General features: G+C 41.3%; 2 protein-coding genes and 1 non-coding gene across 3 annotated transcripts; 2 read left to right on the forward strand and 1 right to left on the reverse strand.

Moving 5' to 3' along the window:
• Positions 1 to 869: 869 nt before the first annotated feature.
• On the reverse strand, positions 870 to 11,246 carry mrs2 (magnesium transporter MRS2). The gene is made up of 12 exons (XM_047599400.1): positions 10,308 to 11,246; positions 9,724 to 9,788; positions 9,469 to 9,505; positions 8,918 to 9,030; positions 4,709 to 4,870; positions 4,455 to 4,585; positions 4,192 to 4,308; positions 2,908 to 2,977; positions 2,570 to 2,652; positions 2,209 to 2,326; positions 1,968 to 2,081; positions 870 to 1,859 (listed from the first exon to the last, which is right to left on the reverse strand). Exons 1-12 carry the CDS (start codon positions 10,687 to 10,689, stop codon positions 1,800 to 1,802), a joined length of 1,452 nt encoding a protein of 483 aa, XP_047455356.1. The 5' UTR covers positions 10,690 to 11,246; the 3' UTR covers positions 870 to 1,799.
• trnar-ucg lies at positions 3,482 to 3,554 on the forward strand. Its single transcript has one exon. It is a non-coding gene; the product is annotated as a tRNA-Arg (tRNA).
• LOC125016733 (integrin beta-1-like) lies at positions 4,890 to 8,510 on the forward strand. Its single transcript, XM_047599401.1, has 7 exons — positions 4,890 to 5,220; positions 5,443 to 5,697; positions 6,138 to 6,339; positions 6,453 to 6,570; positions 6,709 to 7,015; positions 7,100 to 7,378; positions 7,684 to 8,510. The coding sequence occupies exons 2-7, from the start codon at positions 5,444 to 5,446 to the stop codon at positions 7,856 to 7,858; spliced, it is 1,335 nt and encodes a 444-aa protein (XP_047455357.1). The 5' UTR covers positions 4,890 to 5,220; position 5,443; the 3' UTR covers positions 7,859 to 8,510.
• Positions 11,247 to 11,494: the final 248 nt, after the last annotated feature.

The raw sequence follows: 11,494 nt of genomic DNA on the forward strand, positions 1-11,494 counted from the left end.
CCGACACACACGCGCACACACACTGAGGAGTCATTGGGAGTGAGAGCAAAAACGGAAGACGGTCTAAGAAAAATTCAGTATATGGGAACATTTTTATTTATTTATTTATTTTTTCAGTTGTGGTGGGATGAATCAGATGATTATTTGCCGCGCTTTAACCATCCTTGAGTAATGAGCCGGTGAAGTCAGTTTATGATGTCTCCTCTTTACTTATATCAAAAGTCGCTATCGTTACCACGGGATTATCAGTAATTGTGATATTTAGCATGCGGTTTTATTATCACAAGATAGATAAAGTTCTCTGATAACAGAGACAAGACATCCTTAGAAAGTTACACAGTAACCAGTAGAACCGCCAATATAATACACACTTAAAGGCTGCACTGTTTTTAGTGTGATGTTGTAGTTGTATAGTAAAAGAGTCGCATGACGCTTGAGACTAAGGACAGGTCAGTGATACTCCGTGAATAAGGCCCCCTCTGGCGATTCACAGCGGTCACGACAGCCAACTAACAACACTTCTTCAGACTACTTTATTTTTACTTTAATATTCTCTTAGAACTTATCAAAAAACTTCTTACATTTAATTTATGAAACGTGACGTTTTGAAGTACTACAGGGTATTTTCAATCTTGTTAGATCCATCAGTAAAGTAAAATTATGAGCAGAGACCAACAACTAAGACATCAAAACAGTGTTGGTATGTATATAATGCATTTCACTTACCATGAGACCAATAAATCTGTCACTATTTGGGCATTAAAACTTATGGACATATTTAAATTTTCTGTAATTCAGAACCACCTTCAGTGTTTTTATGGTGTTGAAAATGAAATTCACATACACACAAAAAATTACCATTGTTAAGATGATGGTGATTGTTTTTTATACGTATTAAACATACTAAAACAAATATACACAGTATGTTAAGGCAGTTGTTTCTAACTTTTCCCTGTGATTCCTCCTAATGAAGCTAATCATTTATTGCATGTCTACTGGCTTTGTCCAACTCAAAAAAAGAACAATCTTATTATACACACAGAATAACCCAATGTCACAGAAATAAATATTCAAAAATACACATAATAATTTTATATAATTATTATTCACTTCACTGTCCTCATCACTTTCAGCCCTTTAATAACAGTGACGATTACTGCTGCAGTAAACGTGAGATTTCTGATAGATTCTTTAGTTTGTTTAGGGTTAAAATTTCCCAGAATGTTTTCAAGGAGGCTCACTTTTAACACTGAAAATACCAATAGGTGAAAGTAAGATTTCCATAACAATCGGTAACAATCTGCCTCATCTCCAGAACAACAACTGTTTTGGGGATTTATAAAAGTCTTTATTGTCTAGCTGTTGTTACAGTGACCTACAAGAGGTGAATTCTTCTAGACACAGTAAGCACACAGGAAATTATAAACTTTGACAATAAACATGCATTTCTAAATCTCACCGTAGTTTAAATAATAGAATGACATGTTTAACACATGGAAGAAAGAACAACTACAAGGTAAGATGGTTATTATATTATTTTGTTTCTATTTGATCTGTTCCACCGCAGCCATCCACTGCTCTGACGCCAGCCCTGACGGAGAAACACTATGTGCACACAGGTTCATCCATGGACACAAACAAAGAGCAAAAACGCACACTGATTGGGAAACAGAATCACACGTAAGACGGCGCAGCCTCCACACGTGTGGACGCTGTATAAACCTCCAGCCTGTGCAGCGAGCTCCAGAGGACCAGTGTGGTGAGACGTCGTCGTCACTCTACAGAGCGGAGGTAGAGCTTCATCTGACTCCATGCTTGACGTCTGACACTTTCAGATTTCTCTTCCATACTGGTGGGATCTGTATCACACACATTATAACCAATTAGCTTGAAGCAGACGTTGCTTTGATGTGTTATTATTTTCAGAGATGCAAAGGCATGTGCGTTGGGATTTTATGTTTCATTACTGATCGAGGAATTGAAGGCTCTAGATGTCGTCCGAGAAATGACAGCAGTCGTCTCCAGATCACTCCGCTGCCTATGAACATGAGGCCTGTAACCAGCCAGAAGGCACGAGGGTCCTGGTGATAAACACACACAGAACGAATGAAACAAACACACAAAATAAATCAGGGTTAAGACAAACAAGAGAAATACAGATGTAAAACTCCGACTAATTTATAATCATTTAGCAGTGAGCTTTCTCACATCTTCAAAAGCTGTCGTCAAGTTCATCCCAAAGGCCACCCCTATCAGACCGAACAGGGTCAGGGAGAAGGAACCCATCGTCAGCTGCAGGTTGAGGCGCATCATCACGTTACGGTGGCTGGAACAAAACGGAGAGAGTCCTTTTGTTTCAAGTGAAATCCAAGTATTTCTGAATCAAAGCAAGACTTTAAAGGAAATGCCCAAAATGGTAAGAAACCAAATAAGACAAGAATCTTCATATTCTGCTACAGAAAACATTTGTATTCATTTTTTTTTTTAAATAACTCTACATTTAATCCTTATAAATGTTATGTTGTTGTGTTTGTTACAACCCCAATAGCCAAACAGCTGGTGTGTGCACCTGTCCAGATTGATAAAGATGACACTCTCAGAGTCGTCTATCAGTCCTTTCAGCTCTCTGGCTTTGTTCCCCAGCTCCTCGGCCTGTATGAAGCAGAGCAGTCACTATATAATAAGCCACAATCAACAACTCCTTACATGTACAGTCAAAGTTCATCAGCATAATAAATGTAAAGTGCATGTAAAGTATACGTGTTTGCACAAACATTAAGAGATGTTAATTTAGCTCAGATCTTATAACAAATTACCAGTTTGTTTGATATTAATTGTATCTGTCTGTCTCATAGTTTAAGACAGACAGGTGACGTCTTATAAGTCTAATACGTGAAGTAACAGTACCTGCAAGTAGTAATTCTCCAGTAACAGTTCCATCTCCTCAGCGTGGTCAATACCCAAATTACTTTCTTCACTAGAAAGGCAGATTGATATAAGGTTAATAACTAATAAAATAAAAAATGAAATAATAATCTAACTACTAGTTTTGATCTAATTATCAAAATTAATTATCAAAACTTCCTCTACTGTCAGGTTATTTTAAACCGCTGTTGCCAGTCAGATTCAACAAACAACAACTACAAGGTGTGAATAGCCAAACTAAGAGCAGTTCACTTGTGATCAGATCTGGCGCTGAAGTTTGATTACAATATAAATACTTTAAATTTAGCAGCCAATAAAATCCTTCCATTATGCAGTGACCAATTAGCAAACAGTTACATCCGCCAACGATAAAAATGCATCTTAATTCCTTCATGTTGTCTGACTGGTTAGAATATCATTTACAAATTCAATTAAATCACAAACAACTCATACGTGCACAGAAAAAAAAACAAAACACACACACGGAAAAAGTAGTAAGTAGCATGGTCGCAAAAGACCTTTGTTGTGTCTTGTTTTGTTTCACGTGATGTCATGTGACCGCGTGGCCTAATGGATAAGGCGTCTGACTTCGGATCAGAAGATTGAGGGTTCGAGTCCCTTCGTGGTCGGATTTTTTTTTTTAACACAACATTCAACGTTACTTGTATTTTACTTTGAAAAAAGTACTCCCTAACTTTTTTTTAGAGCACATGATGCAAAACAACTTACAAATATGCAGTACTGTATATCTGTTATATCCATACATGTGAATGCCCATTAGGCAGATAAAAAGCAAAATATATCTGTAGTCCAAATAACATAAAATATTACATACATTCTTATCAGTATCATAATAATAATTGGTGGTTATTTTAGCAGGGTTTCATAGGGACAGGTCATTTAAAGGGAAGGAAATTTGCACACATACTGTAAATTAACAGGAGCTACCAGAAACTAAGTTTACCCTGAACCCCAAACAATTGCTTTCTTTTCTTCTTTTTGATTTTTGGTGGAGTCGACCTAAATTTAACTTCGCCCCAACTTGGTACTTCCTGAACCCCTCCCAACCATTACAAGAACCTAAGCCCCACCCCCAACTAACCAGGACAAAGACTCTTCTGAGTAGAAACAGACTTCATCCCTTTGGAATTAAGCAATAAACATATTGTCCTTTAATATCTATTATAACCACTGACTGAAACTTTACTTTGTAAGGAAATGTTTTCCGCATTGATGTATGCATATCTGAGTACAAGCGTGACATACAAAACTCTTGGGTCCGTCCACTTTGTGAGACAGAGCTCCTCTATGATCTCATCCTCATCCAGGATCTTCAGCAAGGACTCTTTAAAAACCTTTATCTCTGTCTCCAACTCTGATAAGCTGTCACAGACACAGGGCAGAGAGACATACAATGCAAAACATGTGAAAACATGATGTTTTAGCACCAAAAAAATTACATATAACACTATAAAACTTTAGATTTCATTACACTGACCGTAAAAGGATTTAACAACTATGTGCTTTACCTCTTGCTGTTCTGCAGCAGTATGTGCAGTTGACTTCTGTCAGCAGAAAGGATTTTAGGGTCTACGAGAGATTCCAGTGTGTCCAAAATCGCTGGCTCCACATCATTCAGCCGGGATTGTAGAGTGTTTACCTATTCACGCAGACACACGAGGACACACACGTCTTCAGGTATGTCTTTACACTGCTGGCGGAGAGACTGTATGCCAGAAAATGCTTAAACAATTTGGGCATATATTTCTTTTGTCTGTATGACCTTGTGCTGCAGGATGACCTCCAGCGCTCTGAACTCGAAGGGCAGGGAGTGAGTCTGCAACGCCAGCTGAGGGGCGAGCTCCAGCACCAGCCAGCGCTCAAGTCCCACTCCACGAAAATCCAACACCAGAAGAGAGTCTGGGGTCAAGATGGCTTTCAGAGCCTGGAAAGAGGCAGAGAGTCACGACCGGGCCGGCGAGCAAACATGTTTCTGATCCAAATACCGGAACTCTTCTAAAAAACATTTTTATTACACATTTCAGGACTTCAAGGTGCAAATGCCTTAACTGGATTTTTAATAAGCTATTCTTACCATTGCGACAGTCTCTGGTCTGTAAATATTTGAGCGAGCTGATCAATGAAAACAAGCGGACTGGTACATTAACCTTTGTTGAAGCCACAATCGCATAGCCAAAACAAACGCACCAATGAAGCTCTGTTTAGAGCTTCATTGGTCCTCGGTGTGTCACAGTCTGCAGAAGTGGATTCAGGACTTAATGAAAGCTCTTAAAGGTAAGGCACCACCGCTGCTCTGTATATGTGTTTTGGTTATTTAACCAATTACAGAACCAGACACGTGTTGGAAGACTCAAAAAGGCTTGAGCACTGCTGCCACATAAGCCTTTAGTCGCAGCATTTTGTTTAATTCACACAGAATTATCATTTCTACAGCTTCAAACCGAGTCCAAGTCAAACTGCAGTTCCGTTATCTAGATTGCTTTATTCTCGCTGCAGGATGTCATTGAAGCTGCCCCGTCTCTGCCTGCTGCTAGCTCTGTTGTGTCCCTGCTGGGCCAAAGAGCAACCATGTCGGAAATCTGCCACCAGCTGCGACGAGTGCGTCCAGTCCGGCCCCGACTGCGCGTGGTGCACCGTTCCCAACGGGAGGACGCGCTGTCACACCTCGGAGAGGCTACGGAGAGCAGGCTGTCTGAAGAGGCACATGTACAACCCACGAGGAAGAGTTGAGGTGGTCAAGAATGACAGCGTGTAAGTGTCAAGACAGTCAGGTGAACTATTCATCTGGTCTAGTGAGAAAGTACTTGATCCGAAAAAATAAAAATCAATCATTGTGTTAGCACTAGCTTCACATTAAATGCACTTTGCATAGAATGGCAACATTGCTCTTTTAATATCCTGTATGAACCGTTTTTAGGTGTACATTAATAATATTTCTACAGGCTAAATGAAATCCTTACGATCGAACATTACAGTTTAATTCTCGGCATGGACGATAACTGAAGCGGCCATATGCACTTTATTCAAGGGAAATTCCACATCCCTGTTAGACAGTTAGACAGTTTCTTGCATCGTTACGGCCATGCTTCTGTACAATCTGTAAACTGATCAAGACACATGATATTTACGTTGTGCAAGCATGCACTCAGGTCGTATTGATCGTGGTACTTGTGACTTTTGACTTTCTGCAGCACAGACGGCACAGCTCTGTTCCTGCAGCCCCAGGAGTTCTCCGTCCATTTGAGGCCGGGTGTGAGCCAGTCCTTTCCCATATCTGTCACCGTGCCACCGGAGCAGCCTGTCACAGACCTGACTATGGACACCAGCAGTGTGCCGGCAGGAGTCAACATCTCATTCGGTAGCATAATAAAAGGAAACCCTCTGCTCATAAAGGTCAGAAAAATCATGTCTGAGGGCTGCGGAGGATATTAGAACCTCTCGGACGTAAATAGTGATTTTCATTTGTCCCCTGAGGAAATACAGTAATAGTTATTTCTTTGCTCTAGGTCAGTGTGGAAGCTGCCCAGTGTCCCAGCTCAGACCGGATCAGTTACGGTCCCTGGTCGGTCCACATCACGCCCAGAGGCTTTTCACAGAGCGTGAAGTTAGAGATAACTCTGGAGTGTAAGTGTGCAGAGCCATGTTAGCATGCAGTCCACAAACTGAGCATCATTAAATAGTATTAAAATAGCTCATTTTATTTTCAGCTAATGAAAAGAACGGGTCAAATATGTCTCCCTACAATAACCTGCGTCTCCCCAGGTCAGTGTAACTGTGAGGGAACCCGTGAGGAAAACAGCCCTGCCTGCAGCGGCCACGGAGACCTCGTTTGTGGCCAGTGCGAGTGCCAGAAGCCTTACGTTGGAGAACAGTGCCAAACGGACAGCGACTCCCTTTTCTCCGAAGATGACAGCTCCTGTCGCTCGGGCCCGAATGACCCGGTGTGCAGCAACAGGGGGAAGTGTGTGGGGGGCTTCTGTGAGTGTGAGCAGCGGGAAAATCCAAAAGAACGATTCAGCGGACAGTTCTGCGAGTGCAGCAACTTTGACTGTCCGTACTTCAACAACAGGTACAATATGAGATGAGTAGTAAAGATCAGTGACTTAATTACGAAAACAGATACCGCAGACATTGCTTATTTTCAATGTAACAGAATATGCGGAGGCAACGGGAGGTGTGAGTGCGGAAACTGTGTATGTGATGACGGCTGGACTAATGAGGACTGTAGCTGCTCCATGGAAACGGCTTCCTGTATGGGCGGAAACCAGATGCTGTGTAACGGGAGAGGGATATGTCAGTGTGGACTGTGTCAGTGTGACCCCCCGTACACGGGCCCGACCTGTGAGCACTGCCCCGACTGTGTGGGCACTTGTCAGAAGCACGCTGCTTGTGTGGAGTGCCGGGCATTTGGGACAGGGCCGAAGACGAACACGTGAGATCACATATTTATTTAGCTCTCAAAGTCTATATTCCAGCATTCCCAAACTCACATCTAAGTAAACACAAACATTAAGATTTTTGAATCCCATAAACGTAAAATGTTGCTCCAACACCACATCCTCTACTTGACCGAACCATCACCATGACATTTTGGTATTAATACTAGTTATTGTAGACTTGTTCCATCATTGTCTTTTGACCTGTCACTAATTATTACTAACAAACAAGAAATAATCGCTTATAAACTTGAACTGACATCATCATACCTCTGTTCATTATTTTCTCATTGGCCATCAGGTGTGACTCAGACTGTGGCTACCTCACCGTGACAGTGGTGGACAAGGAACGCGACGTGCCTACAACCAACGGGTTATGTAAGATGAGGAATGAAGACGACTGCGTTTTGTACTACTCCGTCTCCGGAGGGCCCTCTGGAGGACGAGCGACTGCCGCTAAAGAATGTTATTCTTGACAAAAAAAATTATTTGCAACAAAATGTTTTAGTTCTGAATTCTTAAACACCGGCTTCCCCTTTAATTACTGAAAGAATCAGAGATAAATTCAATAATTTACAGCCTTCAAAACAACGTGATGATGCTATGCTTTCTTTGAACTTTGCAATACAAATTTATTGTATTGCACTAAAGCTGCCTTTGTTTTAAAGGACCAGCCTGTAGGATTTAGCGGTATCTAGTGGTGAGGCTGCAGAACGACTCCTTTTCCGAATGTGTTGGAAAACCTACTTTATTTCAATGTACAGGGGCAGATTTGACAAATACATCCTGTACAGGTTGTCAGTCTATCCAAAGGCTTACATAGGGTAACATGAAACCATTTCAGACTCACAACCACACCTGCAGAAACCTAGAACCTCAAAAATCCAAGTTAATATAACAATCCTGTCTTTGGACCTGGAGAAAACCCAAGCAGGTACAAGGAGAACATGCTAATAGTTAAAACCATGATATTCCACATTGGCCGTGTCACCAGGAGCTGTATTGAGTGCTACATTGTGTGCTTTTAATGGTGCTTTTAATGATGTTGTCTTCTTAAGCTAATGAAGATTTTATTAATCAACAGTCATATTGAAGATTATTCTTATTAAACAATGTCTGAAAACTGAATCTGAAGTTTCTGCTGATGCTCAGCCTGCAGCTCCTTTTCTGTCAGCGTGGTCTATGTGCTCACTTTGCAAAACATTAGGTACACTAGTAAAAACCTATCCTTTCTAATATATTCTATCCCACACTAAATGTTAGCTTCATGACTGTAGTGTTGTTTAACTTCAATGTTGGAACAGGGTCAGAAAGGTGATAATTGAAGTGTGTGATCACGGGTTGTCGTTATTGGTGCTAATGGTTATTTAGCCTAGCTCCCTGACTAAAATGTGGTTGCAAAAATAAAAGAACAGCACATTACAATTCAATAGCACAACAAACCACGGCCTCCAAAATGAGAGCATAAATTAATAATGAATACCATAACTTGCACTAAGTTAAGATTTAGAGTGTAAATGTGAAAGAGAACCTACCGCCATTCGTATGATAATACAGTTGTTTCTAGTAGTGATGCTGGTACTGTGCTGGAAGCGCAGGTCTCTGGCCTGAAGACTTAGCTCCTGGTAAAGCTCCGTCTTCTTCTTTTCTGTAAGAGAAAAATAAATAAGCAGAGCAGAGACAATGACATAAACACCGTCCCATTCCATATGTTTGCATGGAAATTTCATATGGAACAGGGCTCTACACAAAAGGCAGAATTTTCACCATATCTACTGGTTCAGGATCTTCTTTAGCAAAGACAAACATAATGAGAGCGAGTGAAGCCAGCACAGCACATTAGGGAATAATTACACAACAGGTCACAGCAGCAGCAACACAGTGATACATCACTGGTGAGCAACAATACACTGTATGTCTAAAATTAACCAGTGTATATGTCAAAAATTATACCTACACTCTGTGAGAGTGGTCACATTGAAAGATGCAAGAGACAAGCAATTATCAGTCTTGACTTATCTCATCAAAATAAAAGACAGCAGGAAAATTAATCGAGTACTGATCAGAGTAATTTTCTAACACTTACCAAACGTGGTCACATTTCCCTCAGGGTCGAATTTCATCTGTCAAATAAATAAAACATGAATCTGAAAACCTACATCAAGCAAGCAGAGTTTAAACTAACAACACACTAATGAGGTTCTGTATTTTAAATGTAGGACAGTAGAAAAATCTGGCTTTAAATCACTTGACAGATCAAACACTTCAAAAACAGCTTCTTACCACGGATATCTAGTCATCACTATTATTCAGTAACCGCTCAAACCAGTAAACCTCTTACCACAACAAAACATGGGGGCACGCTGGAAATAGGGGCGTCTGTCACTCCGTGGCGGATGAAGGACACTGTTCAAAGAAAAGACAAAGCTAAAGTAAGTATTTCACTGGAAGGTGAATAGGGTCCTGGACACAGCAAATCCTTTGTCACAGTGCGTCACAATTAGTTTGGTTTGGGGCTGCGCACCCATAGACTCTCAGTAAAAGGGCCCATGCTGACCTCTGTCCACTACCAAAACCTCCCTATGACAGACATGTGGACATGAAAACAGGACCACAGAGCTATGAACAGTGTGGCCTGGTGAACATATGGCACTGGGCTGCAAAGAACATCCCCTTGCTGATGGGTTTGGGGATGTGCCTGGTCTACAACATAGTTCAATGTTCCCAGATGAATATTACACAGTAATAAGATCATCAATGTTATTCCACATGTTAGTGGTTTTAATTTTGTGCCTGGTCAATGTACATTGATGTGAGGGATTTTAGTGGAGTTCGAGATGCCATAAATCCTAAATGGTCATATAATACAATGCACAGGTGAAACTGCCCAGAGTACAGTCAGCATACATCTTAACATCTTCTCACCAGGCCATGGTGCACGTCCTTGCAGCAGGTTCTCTTTTCCCACCGGAGGACGCTGAAATCTTCTAGGTTGACACATGGACGCAGGAAACGTTTGACCTCGAAGTGACTTTAAACCAACATCACCGCAGCTCCAGCTGGACAATCCCAGTTTTCTATTTCCACGTGGCAGAGTGTACGTCAGTGGGTAAAGCCCTGTGCGTGTCTTACAAAGGATGAGGGTTCGAGTCCCACCGAGTCTTGAGGGAAAAACACCAACTGAGCTGAAAAGTCGTTTTGGGTGAAAGCTGCCAACAAATGGTGTCCTTGTGCAGTCCACATGGAGCAGCCTCTGCAGTTTGAGCTCCACACCAGCACAAAACACAGCCTTCACACAGGCTGCCATGCTAGCTGTAAAGATCTGATGAGCAGCACAGATCTGAGATCATGAAAAACACAGCAGTAGAGGATGGAGGAGGAGGAAAGGGAGGCGAGCTTTAGCCTCCATACGCGGGGAAAGGAGGAGAAGCAGATGGGGCATAAACAAGGTTGAAGTGCCTAAAAGTGCCTTAGAGTTGTTCGTTGCAGAGAGAAATGTCTTACAGAAGTTAAAGTAACTTTTTAGCAAGCTTCTGTTATAGTAGACTCTTCAGGTCGGCTGATGTCACTCTGTTTTCTAACTTCATCCACAATGTTTTCAAAAGTCTGACAGTTCTCCTTGTTATGCTAATTATCCTAGCTGCTAATGTTTTGGTCTTACTAACTATCGGGATTAATGGCGACAGTAAGCGAAAACACACGTAACATGAAGCACTCAGCGTCCTCTAACTACACGTTGTGCTGAATCAAACACACACGTCTCGGCTGCGGTCCAAAAACACACTTCCTACAGGTTAGCATGATGGAAGGAGCTAGCAAACAAGAGGACAGGCAAACATGGACCTCCGGACCACAATGCACCGCGGTGACGGAAGCCGGCTACCGAAGATCGTTTATGCAACAGTCAATCACTCCGACTAAAACTATAGATAGATAGATAGATAGATAGATAGATAGATAGATAGATAGATAGATAGATAGATAGATAGATAGATAGATAGATAGATAGATAGATAGATAGATAGATAGATAGATAGATAGATAGATAGATCAATGATATTGTGCATCCATGTGCATTCGCTATTGTTTCATTATTTGCATTAATTAAATAA

This window comes from Mugil cephalus, chromosome 11, assembly GCF_022458985.1.
Source record: "Mugil cephalus isolate CIBA_MC_2020 chromosome 11, CIBA_Mcephalus_1.1, whole genome shotgun sequence".
NCBI lineage: Eukaryota > Metazoa > Chordata > Actinopteri > Mugiliformes > Mugilidae > Mugil > Mugil cephalus.